The sequence below is a fragment of the Nymphalis io genome, chromosome 13 (assembly GCF_905147045.1).
Source record: "Nymphalis io chromosome 13, ilAglIoxx1.1, whole genome shotgun sequence".
Classification (NCBI taxonomy): Eukaryota; Metazoa; Arthropoda; class Insecta; order Lepidoptera; family Nymphalidae; genus Nymphalis; species Nymphalis io.
This window is the reverse complement of record NC_065900.1, coordinates 11403089-11427366: the sequence shown is the minus strand read 5'-3', so window position 1 is coordinate 11427366 and position 24278 is coordinate 11403089. Positions and strand designations below refer to the sequence as shown.

The 24278-nt window shown below is 31.4% G+C and overlaps 1 protein-coding gene across 1 annotated transcript in view; it reads left to right on the top strand.

Moving 5' to 3' along the window:
- The first annotated feature begins 6470 nt into the window (after window positions 1-6470).
- LOC126772744 (neuropeptide CCHamide-2) overlaps window positions 6471-24278 on the top strand; it is a 30621-nt gene continuing 12813 nt past the window's right edge. The window contains exons 1-2 of the mRNA XM_050493278.1: window positions 6471-6518; window positions 21024-21099. Of these exons, the coding sequence (XP_050349235.1) occupies window positions 21030-21099 (70 nt within the window). The 5' untranslated portion in view covers window positions 6471-6518; window positions 21024-21029. The remainder of the gene's footprint in view (window positions 6519-21023; window positions 21100-24278) is intronic.

The window sequence follows — 24278 nt, the reverse complement described above, 5'->3', positions numbered from 1 at the left end:
ATTAACGTGTGATAAATTACGGATTATCGCATCATTTCGAAAAAATATTCAAATTATTTAATTTAAATTTTTTAAATTTATTAGAAAAAACATTTCTAGTATTTTATTCCAGTCTTAATTGCTAAAAAAATATGTTTCTTGTGAAATAAAAAAAAATGTAATACAATATCAATGGGCTAATGGTTAATTAATCACAAGAATTTATTATTACAAGAAGTGAAGTCAGATTAAAAATTGCAAAAGAAGTGTACTCATATAATCTCGTAATTATTTTTATTCAAGCATTAATTGAGAATCTATGTGTATTAAGTGCATTTTATTTATCAAAATACAAAATATGATATTAATCGTAAAGACATGATTATTTAAAAAAAAAAAACAATTGAGCGTAAAAGAGACTGACCTATATTATTTTATATTATAAATTTAATTATTATATAGTTATACGTACATACATAGCAGTAATATAAATCTATAATATGCCTGTAATATATAAATCGTATTTTTAAAGAAAAATGTAATATTAAATATATAGAAACGTTATATAAAAAAAATGAAATATGGTTTAATTTATCATAATTTCTGAGAAAGCAATCATCATATTTAAATGCTTCTATGCCATCATTAGAAAAAGAGCAGCGTCTATAATGGCTAGGATGCTGAAAATGGATAATCCATTTGTTAAACATTGGGGGGAACTTCATGTATCAACTCGTTGTTTTAGACCCCTTATTTATGCTAAATAATAGTTAATATATCTACTAACATAGTTTTTAAGCTTGTAACCAACACTATGCAGAACGTTTTCCCCGTCTGTACTGGCCGTCGTCGCGTTTGGACTCTACTACCACTTACCATCAGGTGGAGTAGAGTCATTTGCCCTCCCGGCAAATATATATAAAAAAAAACTATGGATATTTATTAATATCCTGTAAATAAACATTTATTATTATTATGATATTATTATTATAAAACATTTTTATGAATACACAATAACTTAATATTATCATTTAATAATTCGATGTCCTTTTCTGTGCCCTGATAAGGTGTATGTGCAACGTCATGATGATGGTTTGAGTAGTTGCGACGTGAAAGCTTAACAAACAAATAAACCCATTTTCATATTTAAAATAGTTTACAATTATAAAAAATATTAGAAACAAGAATGATAGAAACGTCTGTTACACGTAAATCCTACAAAGTTACGAATATAACTTAATCATTCTTATACAGTCGAATAGCTTACTGAACTGAAACTAAACTTTGTCTTTGTTATTAGGGACAGCTAGATTATAGCGAATCGGGAATTTAAGCTGCTTTTAATGTATGTATGAATTGAGATTAGCTGTGAGCGCAACCAAGTCATTTTGGCGTCTCATAAGGATAGTTAGTACACAAAGTTGGACGAAGTTAGCCCTGTATCTTTTGGAAATACGCTTTGCTTGGAGGTGGAAAAGATATACGAAAGTAATATAACAGTGGTTAAGGATATTAATAGCATGTCTTGAAATTAACAGAATGGAGCCATGAGGCTTTTTGTCGTGGTCAAATAGAATCAACCAAGAATTGAAAATTTTAATTATATAATCGAAGGTACAGTTGATTATTATATTATGTCATTTAAAGGCGGTGTACACTTGTGCATTATAATTTTGAAGTTGGCTAATTGAGGTTAATAATGACCGCTGTGGCTGTAATTGGTCAAAAGGACATCATGCATGGTCGGGTTTTGTACGTTTGGGTCATCACATATTACATCACCAAAACAATATTTATAACTCTTGTATTCCAGAATAACATCAGATCTAATAAGAAGGCATAACATCTTAGTTCTCAAGATTGGTGGCGCAGTGGCGATGTTATTGATTGTATTTCTTACAGTTCCATTCGTCTATGGGCACAGGTGATCACTTACTATCAGGTAGAAAATTGTTATCATGCCAAACTATTATGCTTAACCTACAAATAATAAAATTAATTACCCAACCCATGTATTCCCTTCGTCCGGCATCTACTCGTATATATCAAAGCATGATAGTTGATAACTTTCTTCACAACTAATCTAATTACTTTTGAATTAGCGAGATTGGTAGGAAATAAGTTTTACGAAACTTTAAGGAAGCATTAACATATTAGGCGAGTTTAATCAAGAGGTTGAGATGTGTTAATTAGGAGAAGGTTTCGATATGTTATACATTTCTTATAGTTGAATATTGTCCACACAAAATTATTATTTATGGATATAGTTAAAAAGCCGAGATGGCCTAGTGGTAAGCGTGAATCTTATCTGATGATCGTGGGTTCGTGGGTGAGTGAAATTTGTTATTATAATTCATCTCTTGCTTGACGGTGAAGGAAAACATCGTTAGGAAATGTGTCGAATATCACTGAAATTCTGCCATATGTGTATTCTACCAACCCGCATTGGAGCAGCGTGGCGGAATAAGCTCCAAATCGTCTCCTCAAAAAGGGAGAGGAGAGGAGGCCTTAGCCCAGCAGTGGGACATTGACATATCAATCAATATTTACTGGTGGTAGGGCTTTGTGCAAGCTCGTCTGGGTAGGTACCACCCACTCATCAGATATTCTACCGCAAAACAGCAATACTTGATATTGTTGTGTTCCGGTTTGAAGGGTGAGTGAGCCAGTGTAATTACAGGCACAAGGGACATAAAATCTTAGTTCCCAAGGTTGGTGGCGCATTGGATATGTAAGCGATGGTTGACATTTCTTACAATGCCAATGTCTAAGAGCGTTGGTGACCACTTACCATCAGGTGGCCCATATGCTCGTCCACCTTCCTATTCTATAAAAAAAAAAAAAAAAAAAAAAAAAAAAAAAAAAAAAAAAAAAAAAAAAAAAAAAAAAAAAAGACTGTTACTGTTATAGTTAATCGTGACACACGTGCTTAATTTTGCATTTATTAAAATAGCAGAAAAGCACACAATACAACTAAGTCACAATACAATTAGAGCACTATTAAAAGGTACCACCCACTCATTAGATATTTATATAATATTCTACCGCAAAACAGCAGTACTTGGTATTGTGTTCCGGTTTGAAGGGTGAGTGAGCCAGTGTTATTACAGGCACAAGGGACATAAAATCTTAGTTCCCAAGGTTGGTATGGTGGCATATTGGTGATGTAAGCGATGGTTAACATTTCTTACAATGCCAATGTCCATGGGTGTTGGTGACCATTTACCATCAGGTATATCCCTCATCCCTCCCTCTGCGGCACACCGCTGATGATACAAAGCAAAATCGCCATACTGGGGATGGACGTTCGCTGCGACCTTAGTCCAAGGATTACATCGAGGCTATTATAAAAACAGCTTCACGGAAACTCGGAGTTCTGAACAAGGTGCGGCGTTTTTTCACGCCACAACAACCGTGCCTGTTATACAAAACACAGGTACAATCTTGCGTTGAATATTGCTCGCACCTTTGGGATGGCTCCTATAATGGAGGCCTTGGACCGGTTGCAGCGACGTGCAGTACGCATTATTGGCGACGTAAAGGTCACAAACACCCTTGAACCTTTACAATTGCGTCGCGAGATAGCAGCGCTTTCTATCGACTGTATCACGACGAGTGCTCTGAGGAATTATTCTCTCCGGAATCTTAGTAATATTTACTAAGATTCCGGTTAGTAACAAAAATTATACCAATTTCCAGGATTAGAATTTTTAATTTTTATATAATAATTTAATAAGAACCACGTTTGGAATTTTTGTTAAAGCTTAACTATAGTTAGTTTTTATGTCAATTTTCATGCAATTTCATATATAAATGTATATTTATGAGGATTTATAATGGAAATAACGTCATTGATTAGGTGGAAAAGCTGTAACTAATGAGTTTCTTGCCGATTTTTCTCGCTAGAATCTATATACCGAACCGGTTGTAGTTTCTTTACGTTGTATGTAATCTTATAAAAAAGCGTTTCAAAAGTTCTGTTCAAGGCCTATTTGAATAAAGTATATATTGCTTTTAAATTTTTGATTTTTGCAGGCTCGGATTTAAAAGATTCAAGGCCAATCATTTGTCAGGCCCTGAGGCCGGTGCCTTGTAGGCCTAGTTTTCTATCTGGTTTGATGGAAAACAAACAATATACTTGATTTGACAGTTGTTTGAATAATTTTATTTAACATTGCTTCTCTTGATAATGGAGATGAAGAATAGAATTGTATTACAAAAACCTACAATTTATTTAAAATACAAATGTTGTCTTTCACAGTCGTCCCATGCGCATTCAATACTTTGTCCAACTTGCAGCATCTCAAAAATGTGATATTTTTATCATGACAATATAAATAAGAGGTACATATCAAAATATTGTTATGTATGGGGAGGTCTGACGTAAAAAGTTTGACAATCTCTGATCGTTACGCGAAAAAGACGATGTTATAAATAATTTGACTTATAAAAACTAACATCTTTATAGTATTGTAATAATCCTAGTGTTAATATTTATAATAAAAAAATACCCTTTAAAAAGTTCCCTAAAATAACGAGAAAATTATAAACAATAAAAACGACACATCACTCACAGTTGTATCACGAAAACATGATGAGATTAAATCGCCACGTTTGCGGCATTATTTCTTTGTCTGAAGGTTTTCAGTTCTGACATGAAAAGTTTCTTGAAGGTGTGCATGAAAATATTAACAAATATTTATTTTTGTATTCTAATTACTATTCATTAAATATTCGTATAATAGTTGATGGGTAAGCCAGCGTAGTTACAGTCACAATGAAAATAGCATCTTAGATACCGTGGCTTGCGTTGCTTGGTAGTTGGCGGATTAGAGTAATAAATGGTTTTTAGAGAGCCCTTGTTTTGGTGACTAAGCCTTCAAAAGTATATATTCCACAAATGATATAAGCGCCATGAATCGAGCAAAATTTTATTCACGAGGAAAATTATCGACATCGTTAGAAAGCTAGCATATTTCTAAAGAAAATCAGAGAAATGTACGCTGTTCCCGTGGGGAAATGGACCATAGATTCAGATCGGATTCAATATTTGTAAAAGAGAAGGAGTTATTCTAATATTTAAATGATAATGGGCTGTCAAACTAACAGGAGTAAATAAGAATTTAGAAATACTATAAAGAATAGTTATTAAAATTGTTACACAATAAACAATAGTTTGGTTTTTCAAGGCTTTTTTAAAGAAAATAGACAAGATCTTCTTACGTCAGTTTTTCGACTGATTAGAATCTATAACAGTTATTTGTGGTAATGTATATGGTTTTACTATCGCAGAATACGTCTGTTAGTTAAATTAAAAAAAAAAAAAAAAACTGACGATAATGGTTAAAAAGTCTTAATCGACAAATATCATTATAATAATAACTTATTTGTACAAATTATATATAAATTAGAGAACAAAGTAAGACCGGGTAAGGATCACTAAAATTTTCATTTGCTACTTGTGTTTTTAATTTAGCTCGTGTTCAGTGGTGAAGAAAAACGTCTTGTCGAATCCTGTATGTGCCAGGTGAAAATCTGCAGCACGTGTCACCAACCCGCTTTGCAGTAGCGTGGTGGATAAAGCTCTAAACCTTCTCCTCAAAAAAAAAGGAGGAGGCCTTAGCCCAGCAGTGTGACATTCACAGGCTGTCCCTGTCACTGTACATATACCTTTATTATTTATCGATCTATTATCTCGTTGAACATTTCTATAACCGAAATCAAAGCTTGTTTTTCACAACTCGGTACAAGAATGAGCCTTAATCACAACACCAATTACACACACATCATCATATGTACGTAATTAAAAAGATTCGAGTGCTTCCTTTAATAAACTTGGAAACAACACCATAATTAACTGATTGCAACTTTAATAACTCGATGCGTGTTTGGGCGAGAGCGAGACGGATATAGGGTTTGTGTTGTCCCTGTCAAGCCGCTTTGAGTTTGAAATGCGAACAAATCGCAGCCTGTAGGGCGGTACCTAGAGCTAAGAAACGCATAGACATGGATTAATATTTTTTATAAATTATTGTTCCATTTTTTTAATTACCTAAAATACTATTCATTAAATTAATTTAATTTTAAATTATGAATTGTTATTGTAGTAACAAAATTTATTTTGGTAATTTTGGTAAAAAATAACTGTTGAACACTTAAGTCATTATCCGAATTAAATATAATTTTTTTTTTATAATAAAACATAAAAGTGTAGATTTAGAATTTAAATCTAAGAATGTGGACTTAATAAATAACATACGTGCTCTACAAAATAATAAAAAGCGTCAATATATTTATTTAATTTAACAATAATGACCAGCTACATTCCATTATAGTTTAAATTTAAAAACATTATTGTAGATATATTGGAAGTTATAATTCGGATGAATTATTTTTATCGTCAGTTCCCGTGTCGTGTAGACTTCTAGCTCTATCGCGGGTGCTTAAAAGCTCGCGTTCTGCCCGCCCAGGCGCACTCTTCAACACGCGCTATCGTGGTAACAGGCGAACTACGAACTTCTACACCAGAAATCGAAGTCGTAAGTATTTTAAAGATTATTTATTCATAATTATAAACGTGACTTTTAAATATTAACCCGTGAAAATATTTATCATAAATATTAATTTTTTCTTTAAAATAAAATAAAAAGTTTATTTAAATTTTGTTAAATAAATATTATTCATTCAAACAAAATTGATTAATATTTAAATAAATGCAGGCATGCAAGTTAAAAATCCATTGTATTTATTTAATGTTATTTAAAGTAAGTTTAATGATCCCCATTAAATATATAAAATAATACAATATACAAAATTAATAGAAAAACACAAACTAATTATAAAATTATCAATATTACTATTAGCAATGATTTTACACTTTAGTCAAATTCATTTATATGATAAATAATATTTAAATATTGATAACAAAGTCTATAATTATGATACAAATATTTTAAAAAACAACAAACAATATTAAAAAAAATGGATTTTGTTAAATTTTCTATGAGATGTATATTACGAATTAATATAAAAAAAATACCAATAATGTTCATAATATAAACTATGGAATTGAAAAATTAATTATAAGAAAACAACCACGATAATGTTTGAAAATCATGAAATCATGAAATCAGCCATGTGTCCCGTGTGTCCTTAAAGATATTGAAAATTAGATTCCTACGTTTCTTAATAGAAAATTATAAAATTGCGTATTGCATATCTCAATAAGTGCTTTCGTTTTTACATGCAATAATGCTTAAAAAATATATTTTCAATCACTTATTATATCGGTTCTAAAATAATTTGAATTTACTTATTACATGTAAAATAAAAATATACCTTCTTAATGTAATTAAGCAGCTTGAACTTTTGAATCGTTTAAAATGATTTTATTTAATATTTCGTTACTACTGGGATATATTACTAAGACGAAGTGGAAAGTTATGTTACTCTAGTTTATTATTTAATTTAAACAATTATATTTTAAATAAAAAATAACGAATACAAATCATCAAATAATATGGTTTTCTACCATATATATTATCAAAATAAAAATAAATCTAGAAGAAGTGAAAACATAATTCCGTGAAAAAAAAGATTGAATACAGATGATAAATATTTGCGATTTAAATGTTTAGGTAAGCATTTTTTATTTTGATATGTTTATTTTGATTTGAGTTAACAGTTAACTATTTGCACTTGAAAATATCCTTGATAATTATAGCAATATCACTTATTAATATTTTTCTAAGTAGGCAATAAAATAAACCACTCATAATTGGTATTCAATATTCCATAAAACATTTGTATATTATAGTATTCTTTTCTAAATTAAAAACTATTCAGAGATATATTTTTTAATAGCTGCACTACAAACAAAAGCTGCTGTAATAAGGTAGTAATCCATTTTTTAAGGTATTTAGTTTTTAATTTAGACTCCAAGTTTAGCAAATTTTGTTAGCCAATAAGTTATACGAGAAATAGAAAAAACTGAAAACATTGATGTTAGAATTAAAATAAATCGTTTATAACTTAAAATTAATAAAATCATTTTATCATCATTTTATTTATCGAGTATCAATTAAATAAATTTTAGTGTAAATTTTTTGACGATTATATAAATTAAACATTATACAATACTTTAAATACAAATAAAAGAACGTAATAAATATAAGGCTGAAGAATTTGTACGGTACGGAATTTATAGAACTACAAGTCCAATTTGGACTGTTTATCTGTTTATTAAGGGTTATTGAGGATTTATAATATCACGCTACGTCTGTAAGGAACTGAGTAATTAAACGAATCTTGTAATCGTTTTAGTATAAAGTTAATTATTTGGATATGGTTTAATATGTAATCTATCTTATGAACATAATATCTATACATAATTCAAAACTATTTGTTGTTTTTAAAGCAGGATATATACTTAATTATATATATTTAATTGTACTTAATTAATATAAAAACTATATTATTACAACTCTTACAACCCGGGTTCCTTCAAACGAGGCGTGAAGAGGCATCTTGCGGGCCGGCAAGGCGGTGACTTACCATCAGGTGGAGTAGAGTCATTTGCCATGCCGGACATATAAAAAAAATAAATATTCAATTGGTTAACTAAAGAAAAGTGTGACTTTACTATAAAATTAACTAACGCTATAATTATAAATTTGTATGGAAATCTTAATGAACTAGAGCATACAATCACTTTTATAGTGCACAAGTGTGTCTGCATACACAGGTGCACTCTCTATTACCTAACGCTCATAATCCGATGGGACAGCACCGGAAAGAGTTTAGGCGCAGGACCAACGGCTTTACGTGCTTTCCGAGGCACGGGAGTGTACACACTTCCAACTTCCAGAGTCCGGGCTGCTACTGAGAATTTTCTGATAGAAAAACTCAATATTTTTTTATTGGCCCGACGTGGGAATTGCACCCAGGACGTCCGGGTCTGCGGCCTTACATCAAGCCACTAGACCAACGAGGCAGTCAGTTTCATTTATATATCCTGAATGAATATCAACGAATACTCACACTAAGCTGGTTATTATCTATCGTTATATTTACATGTACATATATATCATTCTATGATATTTCTTAATGTATGTTTTAATAAATAATTCCTAGTACAATCTACATAAGTGCCTATCACTGTCGCTATAAAGACACTATATTCCAATGAAGCATAAATGCATAATACATATTCGAACTGTGTTTGTAACAGTTATTTCTTTCGTCTAGAAATTTTCGTTGGAATATTCTATAGTCGTGTTTCGAATAAGCTATGGATGAAAATATACTTATAAAAGACTTCAAAAAAGACGGTTTATATATTCGACGTGTAAATTTTACTACAGTAACAGCCTGTTAATGTCCCACTGCTGGGCTAAAGCCTCCTCTCCCTTTTGAGGAGAAGGTTTGGAGCTTATTCTACCACGCTGCTCCAATGCGGGTTTGTAGAATACACATTTGACAGAATTTCAATGAAATTAGACACATGCAGGTTTCCTCACGATGTTTTCCTTCACCGTCAAGCACGAGATGAATTATAAACACAAATTAAGCACATGAAAATTCAGTGGTGCTTGCCCGGGTTTGAACCCACGATCATCGGTTAAGATTCACGCGTTCTAACCACTAGGCCATCTCGACTTCAAAATATATAATTAAAATTGAAAATTGACCAAGTCAATTTTACTATTTGTTCATATATTACTTTGATTCTGTGAAGGTCCTTAAGTGATCTTATATATTTTTCTTTAACGCATAACATACTGTTGTTATAAAATCGAGAAAAACATGTTTATTAGTCTATTATCTATGTAAGTTTTATATTTCAAGAAAGTGGCGACTGATATCAGTTACTATAATTTTATCGGTTATGGGTTAATTGCGTTATATTTATTTGCAAAATTCATGTTTTTTTACGTCATATATAATATACATCTACTCGTATAATATTTAAATTCGTTGCGAAGCGGTTTATATATTAATTCTCTATAGAATATCAGGTGGGCGCCCAGTCGCTCCTATGCTTTCTACAGAAAATAAGAAAATTGTCGATTTCGCTTCACTTCACGTGTATTGTATTATGTTCATTTACAATTTTAATAATGTATATACTATTTCATAGGTAATATTCCTTTGATATTGAGATTATATACGCAATAGAGCTTTTTAAGAACCCGCGGGATTTCATGCGAGATTATACAAGAGAAACTGTACTGAGAAATATTCACCTCTGTATAGTTTGTGATTTATCTTTGTTTTGTTTTTTTTTGTTTGTTTTTTTTTATATTATCCATACAAATAAATAAATTGGAAGTTTATATCTGTGATTAAAAAATAGTTGCCTCTTTTTAAGTTAATATGGCTATTTGAAATTCACCAAAACTATCTATCATGCTTCTTATTAATTTCATATACTTAATAATTTCAATATTTTATGTGTAATTCAAATAGGCATTATGTAAGTTAAAATGGCAGATATTGAATTAAAAAAATGTCTTCGCAGGTTTTGCTAGTTATTAATAAATGTATTGTACTCTACAAAGTATATATAAATGTATTGTACTCTACAAAGTTACTATACAGGGAATTGCTTGACACTAATAAATAGTACAATGGTTACTTTACAACAATTTACAAGCTAATAAATTATATAAGTGATGCATTTATGTATTTAAAAGTTAAATAATTAACATTTTTTGAACATACTTTACTATTGTTGATTTAGCATAACTTAAAAAATTATGATTAATTAAACGCAGTTTTGACAATTAATAAAAGTAAAATTGGGCTTTACGTAAATCTGCCTGAAATGAACTATCATAACTAGATTGTACTGCTTTATTTTAGTTTGACGTATTAGTGAGCTTATTACAGACACAAGTCGGGGAGTAACATGATAAATAGGTTAATGGAACGAAGGCCGACGGTGAATGAAATGGCTTACATTCTTATAGGCTCATGCAAATCTGTTGTTTTTCTTTGTCTTAATTTAATATTTCACTATTTTCAGTAAAATTCAGTGATGTTATATTGTACCTTACATGTTATATTTGAATAAATATGTAAATATTTTTGTGTAAGAAGTTGAAATTATTCGAACGCTATTTTACTTGGTTCGATTACCTCGTTTGTCTAGTGGCTAGATATCGCATCGAAATCGCATCGCATATCGAAGGTCGCTGACCCGAAGGTCCTGGGTTCAATTCCCAGATCGGGCCTGTTTCATTAACGGCCCGGGGTCTGGAAGTTGGAAGTGTGTACACTCCCGTGCCTCGGAAAGTACGTAAAGCCCTTGATCCTGCGCCTGAACTCTTTTCGGACGTTTCGGATTGTCGTCATATCGAGTTATGAGAGCTAGGGAATAGAGAGCGCACCTATGTTTGCGCACATACTTGTTCACTATAATATGTTCTGCGCAGTTGGCTAATCTCTCTTGAGATTAGCTGCCGTGGCCGAAATTGGTCTGGAGGACCTTATTATTACTTGGTCGTAGGCCTTCTTGCAAGCCTGTCAGGGTAAATACCACCCACTCATTAATCTTTTACCGCCAAACACCAATATTTATTATTTGTTTTATTCCAGTTTGGTAAAGGTGAGTGAGATAGTATAACAGGCACAAGGAACATAACATCTTAGTTCCCAAGGTTGGTGGCGCATTGGCGATGTTCGGAATGGTTAATATTTCTTACATCGCCAATGTCTATCAACGTTGGTGACCGTTTCATAAAAGAAGTATGATATATAATTAGCATATAAGTCCTAAGGAGCTGAAAAACTAAATCGAGCGTCAATATAATAATTTGATGTAACTGGTAATATAAAGCATCCTAACCGGAAACCCATTTGGAATGTAGGCTCTATCAAGAAACAAGAAATTTATAGTTATTTTATTTTAATTTAGGAAGTTGCGATTTGGTGTTTAAAATTAAAGAACTTGAAAATTACGGAGTTATTTAATTATGTTTTTCTCATAAGATTTTATAATAAAATTCAGCATACTAAACATGATACGCTCGTGTGTTATGTATATTGAAATAATATATCATCTAGGTGGATTATGAATATTTCATAGAATTTATTTTTAATCTGCTTCAAAAAAAGAGGATGTTCTGAATTCGCCGATATATTTTTTATATTATGTTCAGCGATAATTTCTTACCATTTGTAATGTTTTTCTGATTCTATTTTTTTTTATAAAACATACCTTCAGGTCCTGGTTCCATAAAATTTAGTAAAGATCTGATAATTCTTTATGGAGATTCAATTACAATTGTATCTGCGTTACAGAAGGTCGAATATTTGTTATTATTTACCACGCCAACCGGTTACAATGATGATTTTCGTGTTCGAAAGTACATAAATCATAGTCATTATAATTTTTGTCACGGACTTATTGGGAAACATGATTTATTTAAACAGTGTTTTAGTTAACATCTCTTTATACAAGTTTAACTTTCAATGGTTATCAATTTGGATTCGCAACAGCAATATCAGCTATGTTTGGTACGATTGAGAAAACAGACTCAAAAAATGCTATAAGGCTTAACAAGAATACTCGCATAATGTAAGTGCAAAAACGAAAATTACATGAGGTAATACGTCAGGAAAAATACTCCTACATGGCTCACTTGCAATATAACAGCAACATTACAGTAGTAGAGTATGGACGGTGCACAACGCTCATCGTTTCAGTAATTTTTAACGAAGTATATTTCACCATGAAAAAGTAAATAAATTTACTAAGTAGAAAAATAAATAAATCGCTATAAACAAGTTACAATTGAATTTATCAATGTGTCATAATTAAAAAAAATAATGAAAATTATCATTATATTATAATCAATGTACTCTTATTTTAAACTCTTATTCAGACTTATATGGTATGTAATTGCCTGTACATTTATTTAATGTCACAATTTTGAAGATAATGTATAATCACTTTATTATTACCAGCTCACGTGTTCCCCTCCTCCTACAATCCGGTTTCCTTCAAACGAGGAGTGAAGAGGCATCTTGCGAGCCGGCAAGGCGAAGGCGGCTAGTGCAGAATGTTTTTCTCGTCTGTACTGGCCATCGTCGCGTTTGGACTCTACTACCACTTACCATCAGGTGGAGTAGAGTCATTTGCCCTCCCGGCGAATATAAAAAAAAAAATTATAAGGTCGTACTTTCTACTCATTTCTCTTGACAAAAGTCTACAACATTGTATGTGGCAAGTTTGTTTTTTTAATGTTTTTTCATTGCATTATATGGGATTTTCACATCGCAAAAAATCTTATTTTTTTCATTATTTTCGTGTTAATTTATTATGTTTATAATATTTCAGTCAAGAAATATTTAAATTCCTTATTTAATTTGGATTTGAACATAATGCTTATTCTTTGATGTAATCGGGTAACTATTATTTGAATATATTTTTTTACTTTTGAGTATATCATTGTATTGAGAGGGTATAACAACATACAACCGCATGTTTAATTCATATTTCAAAATACAAATAGTTGAAAATGTGAAAAAACTAAGTTTTTTTTTAAATTATCTGCGAGATTTTACTATAGAAACGAATAGCTATGTACTTTTTTAACATAATAGAAGGTACATACTATATAACTGAAAAATATATACAGTAAACAGTAACAGCCTGTGAATGTCCCACTGCTAGGCTAAGGCCTCCTCTCCCTTTTTGAGGAGAAGGTTTGGAGCTTATACCAACACGAAGCTCCAATGCGGGTTGGTGGAATACACATGTGGCAAAATTTCAGTGAAATTAGACACATGCAGGTTTCCTCACGTTATTTTCTTCACCGTCAAGCACGAGATGAATTATAATCACAAATTAAGCACATGAAAATTCAGTGGTGCTTGCCCGGGCTTGAACCCACGATCATCGGTTAAGATTCACGAGTTCCTACCACTGGGCCATCTCGGCTCCAATCACAGAAATATATACGGGTAATTAGAAATCTTTGATTAGGATAATAAATATAGATCGCTTACGGCATTTTCGAAACGTGGGCGTGTATGGACAACGATGTTTCAAAATTATCAATTAATAATATTGTAAATTATTCGATGTTTACTTAAGGAGACCACTAGGGTATTTACACCAAACTTATAACTTTGATATCCTCCAGACCGATTTTGGGCACAGCCATTCCCAGGGCTGTCTGCGCAGGACATATAACAGTGCATTTTAAGCGTATTAAAGATTGCAAGCAGAAGTGCACTCTGCTAATTCCCTCACTCTCATAACCCGATGGTTCAGTAAATCCTACTATAAGAACTCACTACTCTCCTGTAAAATGTTGGCAACCGATTTATAGTGATATACTATATTGATTCGTGTATTTATAAGAGGTCACCAACGTCGATAAGCTTTGGCACTGTAAAAAGTAAGAAATATTAACCATCTCTAATATTGCCAACGTGCCACCAACTTTGGTAGCTAAGATGTCCCTTCAAACCTGATCACAACAATACTGGGTATTACTGTTTGGCGGTAGAATATGTGATAAGTGGGTGGTACCAACCCAACCTACCCTAAATAAACTAGTTACTAATTAAAACTAAAATGACTGATTCGACTTTTTAAGTAGTTCCTGAGACTAACTGCATTAAATGGCATTAGTTGAGTCCCGCCGGACCACAGCACGAGATTCGTTTTAAATGATACAATGTAGGTGCTAATGACTTTCAGCACTTGTCTTTCCTCTGAGGAATAAATATGGAAAATATAATAGAATGTAATATCGTGCTTGTGTATAACCATTTAGGTAATGTATTTTTACATAGTAATTGTTGAGACTACTCAGTGGTTTGGACACGTGAATTATAACCGATGATTGCGGATGCAAAACGTTATTCTTTTAATCGATGCGAAACCTGTCTGGACCAATGGCTTGAAGTGCTTTCCGGGAAGGTACGGGAGTGCAAGTATTAGTAAAGCATTCGACACGTCATGCAGGTCTCCCTAACTTCGGCTCATTAACATAAATAAAGAATATGAAAAGTTTAATAGTATTTGAACCCGCAAACTTCGTTTGAGATTCAATTGTTCTACTCACTGTGCCATTTCAGCTATTTATAAATAAATCTGACTAAAACAGACTAACTTCTATAAAGTTTCGTATAAGTTAATATTCTTTATAAAAAATAAAGGGCCTTTTGTGATGAGACCTTACTCACGTATGAAATTTATAACTTTGATAACTTGCATGAATAAAACATGAATAAAAGTTGTATATAAATAATTAATACAGATGCAACGTTAATTAGTTTATTAAATAGTTCAAAATGTCAATTTTCATCGTTAAAGTTTTTAATTTAAAAACGCTTATGTTGATAACTTATTCTCTTATTCGTAGCTTTTTAAATACTTCATATTTTTTATATAAATATGTGCGACGGGTATATAACTTTTAATAAAAGCATTTTCATGAATACAAAATCATTAAAAAATATATTTTATTCAAGTAAGCAAAGCAATTTAATCGTCACTTAACAAGATAAATTGAATTTGAAGCTGTTCGTAGCACTGATTCGGAATATAGATTCTACCGAGAGTAACCGGCAAGAAACTTAGAACTTGAAAGTATGTTTCAATACTATATACATATTCGTAAAATTAGAGAACTTTTTTTGACATGATGGTAAATCCAAGTTACTTTATAGTAAATAAGTTATATTATGTTGTATGTAAACTCATCTCATCTATTTCAATCAAGTAGCCGAACTTCTCGTGTGAAAACTTTGGCATTTTATCACCCGAGCTTTATGCTTATTCCACAGATTATATTTATAAAAAATTGAAATGTTTTTGTTGAACGTAAAAAAAATTAAGCACCAAAGCTTTTTTGGCTCTATGCGTGACATTTCATATTATTCTTTCGTATTTATTACTATTATTTCAAGCGTGCAATTTAAAATTAGAATATCTTAATAATAATTTAATTATGTTCGTTTATATAGTCCGATTTTTAATGAATCTCTTCATTATTACTCTGCGAATCATTTTACTCGGCTTTGTAAGCTCTTTGTTGAGCCTAAAAATCTTAAGCAACCATTTATAGCGCGGCTATTTTTTGATTAAATAACAACGACGACGAAATAAGGGGCCAAAATAAATAGGAGACTTGATAGCAATAGTTTCAATTACCCGCGATTTTGGTTTCATCTAAAAGCCAAAATTAAAAATAAATAAAAAGATTGGCCTATTGGCGCAGTTGGCAGTGTCCCTTCCGACCACTTCAGGGTTGCGGGTTCGTTTTCCGCCTCGAGTCTCAGTGTGCATAAAAAAGTATGTATTATTTGTTTATAAATTTATTTAAAAGTATATTATATATGTAAATTTTTATATCAGTCAGCTGTAACCTATAACACAGGCATTCGGTTGCTTACTTTAGAAACGAATTGAATAAGAGACAACTATGTGTAAAAAGTATATATTTATAATTTTATTGCCATAAGAAATATAATAAGCGAACCCTTTCATCGCCAAAGATTCTGCGAACCTTAGTTGGTATTTTCTTTCTATTTTTATTTCTGATTGGTACAACAAAATATTGAAATTAGTTGGTAGATCAAGGGATCCTTTATGTCACGGTAGCATGCGAAAGCGATCCCGTGGCGCTCCTCGTTAAGACGGAAAGGGTACCGCTGGTTTTTTAATGGGTATTCCAATATTCGGGGTGCACTCGGCTCTGTTCTCATGGGGGAAACGCGTAACGCGTTTTTCCAGCGATAAAAAAGGGATCCTGCATTGCGTAACTACATATATGTATTTGCACAAATGCCTACCACCAAATTTTGTAATTCATCAATTTGTATATAGTTAACTTACGTACGAAACTTTTGATATATTTTTTAAGTTTTATTTTTATTTCACCATCCATTTTTACTTGTTACTTTTATATTTTATTACTAGTTGTAAGTTGTTAGGTACACTTTGTCCATTTCTGTACTCCGAACAACGTGTATGCAAAATTTCATGTACCCGGTTGAGTAGTTACGTGCAAGCGTAACAAAGCGTTTTTAGATAGTGCTTCGTCCCGTCCGTACCATCTGGGTAGTTACCACCCACTCATCAGATATTCTTACTCTAAGAAGCAATACTTAGTTGTAACAATAATTGTTACGTTCCGGTTTGTAGGGTGAGTGAGCAGTGTAACTAGAGACACAAGGGACACAACTTCTATCGTTGGACGTTCCTGACAAATTATTAGCTATTTGACGTGCCCGGCTGTCGATTGGTACTGTTGAGCTTCGATACGCGCGTTGACTTTTATCAATGGTGTCCTGGCCTGGAATCCAAGCCTTGACTTCTTTAACTCATCACTTGCTGTATTTCGCAAAACGGCAGGGAATACATACAAACTGTATTAATTAAGTAAGTAAACGCTTTAGGTTCAACCTGTAATGATTATTTATATTTTGTAAATAAAGAAATAAATAAATAAATCTTAGTTCCCAATGGCGATGTACGGAATATTTCTTACATCGCAAATGTCTATGGTCAGTGGTGACCACTTAACATCAGGTGACCCATTTGCCCGTTTGCCTCCCTGTAACAATAAAGAAACAAATAAAGTCACTCCCGCGTTTATAATATTAGTAAGGATAATATTCATTCCATTTTTCTTTTGAGATTAATTTTAATACTGCTTTTATATGAAGTCAGTTATTTTAACACATCGGTAAAATTTTTAGTGTTACGGTATCTTAGAATAAGAAGTTATTTATTCGCGCGTAAAGAGATAAACCTAAAACGGTTCAAGTATTTTATAGACATTTTCATTTTATAATATGGGATATTGAATTATTGTTTGACAGTTGATTTATTTATGTAAGACGGATTTGAATTTCAGAACAGATATTATATTCTGTTCTGAAATTCAAATTCGGATTTCGAACGTGTTCCAAATTGTTTAAAATAATATTTTTTTCGTAAGGGTGACCTGCGCATGTCGGTTGAGAATCTTGTCATATTTGTAACCTGATGCAAGTTGTATTCAGTAGCGTGGTGGAATAAAATATAAAACTCCTCTTTTTTATCTGTTTTTATTTTAAGACTATTTAGCGACATTTTAATCTTATGGCTATTATCTAATTATAATCCCTTTTTTTTAATTTAAACTGGTCACTCATTTTGGAAACCTGCTTTTAAGTATGCGAGGAGGCCTTAGTCTAGTAATGGGACATTTACCGGCTTTAATATACCTTACTGGTAACTAAACTATAATTCACAGTTTACTGGTGGTAGGGCTTTGTGCAAGCCCGTCTGGATAGGTACCACCCACTCATCAGATATTCTACCGCGAAACAGTACTTGTAATAGTTGTGTTCCGGTTTGAAGGGTGAGTGAGCTAGTGTAATTACAGGCACAAGGGACATAACATCTTAGTTCCCAAGGTTGGTGGCGCATTGGCTATGTAAGCGATGTCAATGTCTATGGGCGTTGGTGACCACTTACCATTAGGTGGCCCATATGCTCGTCCGCCAACCTATACTATAAAAATAAAAAAAACACTAAACAAAAAATAATTTACAATTATATTGTTTTATAAATGTAAATGACTTTATAATATAGATTATAACACCAATCAATATTTATATTGTGATATCTGTCTTAAGTAAAATTGGCAGAATAATGAGTGCACATAAGTTAAAATAATAAAAAAAAATGGAAGCCTTAATCTATTTTCAAATATTTTTACGCAAGAATATAATACAAAATTATGTTTGTGTCCTGTATTTCAATAATCTCGTAACACAATATTTCTAAGGATTATATTTGTGTAGGATAATTAGTTGGTCGTTAAGTATACGAAGTGGTAATTATAATGTTGTGTAATATTAGTATTTCGGTAATTGTTTCATAACAGACGTTTTCATTATTTGTTTCTTATCTTTTAATATATTAAGACTTTCTCATATTAAAATGTATTTAAAGAGATAATTTCTACAAAAATTCAATGTAAACTACCGTCATGTAACCTTTGGGAGAAACGCGTTTGACGCAAAAGGTTTAATTTCTGTCATCTATATTAAGGTGTATCAAAACAATGCAATGACCTGAGAATTCTGCAGAATTCAGTTATTTTATGGCGTTATCAATGCTATCGAGTGGTGTACGTATAATCAAATTGCTTGGCGGGAAAATTCAGTTAGGTTCGGAATTCCAGCAGGCGGCCATTTTGAATAGTTCGCTTGGATAAGCGCACTAGAATATTTAGATATAGAAATGGAAAAAGAAGTACCTATATGATAATCGAGACTATTTATTTAAATTAATTCGTAAATGGTACTCACATAGATGTGGAAATATATACTAAAAAATATATTAAATTAATTTTTATCATATCATTTAACTTAAGCATTTAAAAATGGTATATTAAATTTCTACATGTCTGTTATGAATTCGCTATAGGGTATATACATTTATATTTATTTTAGGCGTATAAGCATTAGATATATCCGTAGCCAATATCCGTAGACCTTTTCTCCGTGGCCGAGCAGTCTATCACCCATTATTAATACTCCACATAATCCTCTTTTTTTCTTAAGCGTTCTGACAAAGCTTAAGCCTAATTTGATTGAACTCAACTATAAGATACGTATTTTTGAAATAGGACATTTGATTAATGACTAATAACGTTTAATATTAAAAAAGGTTTTGCACAAACGCTACATTTACGTGGCAATTAAAATTTTACTGTTATACTATCACGCGCCCAACGAATTGTTGCTTTATATATAAGCACTAGAAGGATTTACTAATTTATATAAAGCTAAAGATTATTAAGAAAATTTTACATTTATGAATTTTGATAATATTAAAAAAAATTATAACAAATTTTCAAAGTTTTAATAGTAAAATAAATAAATTAACGGCCACCTTTTATTTATCAAACATTTCTCTTTGATGTTTACAAAGTGTTTAATTTTCTGTAAAGATGAAAATTATTCATAAAAAAAAATTATACTTGTGAATAAATTACACTTCTATTCATGTTTTGTTTTGTACGAAACCTCTAAAATCAAAGCTGGTTAAACAAAGAGCAATTGGTTTTATTTTGATTAGTTACGTCATATTTATAAAGAAACTCCTTTCAAAAATCAAGATGGTTAACAACTAAACCTAAAGATCATGATTCTCTTCATGTGCTTGATTTGTTTTAATAATACACCTCGTGCTTAGTGGTGAAGGAAATATCAAGAGAAAAACTGCATACGTTGGTTGGTACTGAAAATCTGTCACACGTGTGAACCAAATCGTATTGCAACAGCGTGTTATAACAAGGTCCTAAGCTTGTCCTCGAGGACATATACTATTAGATAATTTCACTTATTGTTTTTAAAATATATTTGTAAAAATACCACTATTTTTATATTACCTCTTTTCATATACATCTGGCGTGTTAATTAAATTACATGAAAACTATTTTCAATTTATCCACAGTTCAGATACGTAATTAAATTATAGGTTATAATTATTGTTATTAATAATTATATTAAAACCAATACAATTTATATGTACAATAATATTCGTTATTTTAATGAACATTTACAATGGTGTGTCCGTTTTATAAATATGACTAGCTACCCGTCCTGGCTTCACTTGAATAATAAGGGTCCACAAAGAAAGTTTAAGTCCCTCAATGGACGAACATACAAAATAAATCGTGGTTTTTGGGCCAGAATCTTTCTCGGGCGTACGTAGTAGTATAGTACGTAGAACAAGTCAAGTGTGTTGTAGTGATTGATTTAGGAACTCATAGAGGACAAATATACAAACGTTCAATTTTCGAACAATAACGTGTTGCCATACTAACATAAGATATTATATATATATATATATATATATATATATATATATATATATAAATATATATATATATATATATATATATATATATATATATATATATATGTTTATATATATATATGTGTTTTAAAGTGTAGTATTTGCAAAAGCGCATACCACCTAAATCATTTTTTTCTTATTGTCTTAAAAATAATAATTGTTTCAGGTTGAAATGGCGCAAAATATGTTAACTCTCTCCATCATTGCGGTGCTGGTGCTCTCAGTCGGAGTCAGCGCTAAACGTAAGTGATTGATCTTGGATGTTTATTTTTAAATATCAATTCTATTACAGATTTACTGGTAGTAGGGCTTTGTGCAAGCTCGTCTGGGTAGGTACCACCCACTCTTCAGATATTCTACCGCAAAACAGCAATACTTGATATTGTTGTGTTCCGGTTTGAAGGGTGAGTGAGCCAGTGAAATTACAGGCACAAGGGACATAAAATCTTAGTTCCCAAGGTTGGTGGCGCATTGGCTATAAGCGATGGTTGACATTTCTTACAATGTCAATGTCTAAGGGTGTTTGGTGACCACTTACCATCAGGTGGCCCATATGCTCGTCCACCTTCCTATTCTATATAAAAAAAAAGATTTAATATAATATACTAATAATTTAATAGATTTAATTTAATATAATACCTACGAGTATTACTTGTATATATGTAATTTGATTTTGATAAAAATAGATCAATTTCAATATAGACTGATGTACATATCATTCGTATATTTATTTATAATATCTGCGTAATAAAACTAACACTAAGAGTGTGACTGAGATTAAATCATACAATAAAATTTAAAATTAGAAATATGCTAATCACTATTTAGGCTCATGTTTTTATACATGTTCTTGAAAATAATTTTCAATCTTATTTTTTTATCAGGAGCTAAGTTATCGCTGTTATCAAACAGTTAAATGGATATAGCAACGATGGGTTTTTCGACAACTCCTACATTTATGAAATGACAAAGCGTCAATACCACAATTACGTTTAGTTAGGTTTACGGCTAGTGATTTAAAAATCACAGGTTGGACTAAAAAAATGAGTTAATATTGATGGAAAATTCTATAGGATACACACTACAGCTATTTATTAAAAAAAATCGTAATAATGAAATAATATAGAATAATATTTATACATTACTGTCAATTCTATTTCCACTTTAAAAATAAAAAAGCAACAATACGTATATATTTATTTCATATTGCAAAGATATCTAAATGTTACTTCATACACTTGATTATTTTTTTTAATTTAAAAAGGCCTTTTATTCCGAACCAATCTTTCGTAGACAGTTTCCAACAATAAAAATGAATTTTCAAACATACAAACCAATACACATGTTCGCGCATTTGCCCTGATTAGACCTTTTTCAGTTCGGTGAAAATTACTCTAACTAGATGGTACATGCCATTGTGAGATTCCCTTTTGCTCGAGATAATGCATTGTGGGTTCAACGTTAGAAAACAAATTATCGAAAGTGTAATTTTAGGCGTATTGAATGATTTTTCAATTTTTTTCCTAAAATTTCTCCTTTTTTATAAATAGGAACAAAGCATTACAACGTATGTGACGTTAACATAAAAATAATGCTTTTAGAGTTCATATATGTATGTTTCTTTATTCCACAATAACTTTTAAATGTTTAGATGATAATGAACATGTTAAGATGAACATAATTTATAATTGATTCGATTATATCCCATGGTTACTAATTAGTTGAAGAAGAAAATAATATTTCAAATAATTAATCTTTTGATATTTCGACATAATATATTAATACTTAAATAACATTTATGATATATTTGTACATTTGGGTACATGTGTGTGTAAAGGTCTCAGATGCCTACATTTACACACAAAAAAAAGCCTAGATGGCCCAGTGGTAAGAACGCGTGAATCTTAACCGATGATCGTGGGTTCAAACCCGGGCAAGCACCACTGAATTTTTATGTGCTCAACTTGTATTATAATTCATATCGTGCTTTACGGTAAAGGAAAACATCGTGAGGAAATCTTCATGTGTCTAATTTCACTGAAATTCTGCCGCATGTGTATTCCACCAACCCGCATTGGAGCAGCGTGTTGGAATAAGCTCCAAAACCTTCTCCTCAAAATGGGATAGGAGGCCTTAGCCCAGCAGTGTGACATTCACAGGCTGTTACGATACACATAACAAAGCGCATCCCCGAATACAATATTAATTTATGCAGCTCAGCGGTGCTTATACGGACTGGACCGATTTTAATTTAAGACGGACCCATCCCTGCCTATAGATATATTATTATATTTTTAAAATTTTTGTATTATATTATAATAAAATCATTTATAACGATTATAGACAAAATTGAAATCAGGTGAAACTGTGAAACGCAGCTACTTATAGGATAATATTACATACTAAAACCTTCTCTGAACCGCGCTGCGTCCTCTTAGATGAGTTTTAGGTATATTGGCTGAGTAGTTTTTTCTGTTAGGCGTTACGAAAAAACCGTCTCCTCATTATAAGTAAAGATTATTATTGTAAATTAAGTGCTTGTTCAATGTAATTTTAATAATTCTGAGGCTGACTGTACCTCGATATATAATTGTTATAAGAGCTACTCCCACCGGCTTCTTGCAAATATTTGCTTAATCTTTCAACACTATAATTATGAGTAAAACATACTTTAAAGGTTCTTATACACGTGTGCATACACTAATGTTTACACTAAGTATAATGTATACGAAAGGTGTAACAGACAAATAGTAAGTTTTAGTAGAAGAATACCGCTTCCCGCCTAACTTAGCAGCTGATGCTAGTTTAAATATCGTCTTAAGTTAAACTTAGAGCTTACACACAAACTTGCTAACTATTCTAAATCGGTTATTAAGAGTGGAAAACGATAAATATATTACTTTTGAGGTTTCTAATATAAATTATATATAACTTGAACATTAAGTCAACAGTACAACAAGTATGGCAGTTGTTTTAGAAATGGTATACATATCGTAGCCGCAACTTTAAGGACGAATACTGTGTCAAATAAAAAAAATGGATAATAATTTTATAAAGATAAATTATTATTTAGAGTTTTGTTAATTTGATTGGATAAATTGAAAAAATATACAAAGCTGTTGATAAGTTTTTATAAAATACATTAATAAAATTATCATGATATTATTTGAACATAAATTCGCTAGACGCACTCCTAACAACAGGCTTGTGATTATTTAACATAAAAAAATTAAAAGACCGTAATCTACGAATCCAGTCTAAAAACTGAGCATTGCTATTCAGAGAGACAATAACGTCAGCATCATTGTTACAATGTTCAAGAGAATCCGTTGAACGGCCTGTCATTATCGTACAATTCTACTGCAATTGTAATTAATAATATTTAAAAGATGAAAATATTTTTCGATTAAAAGGAATTACT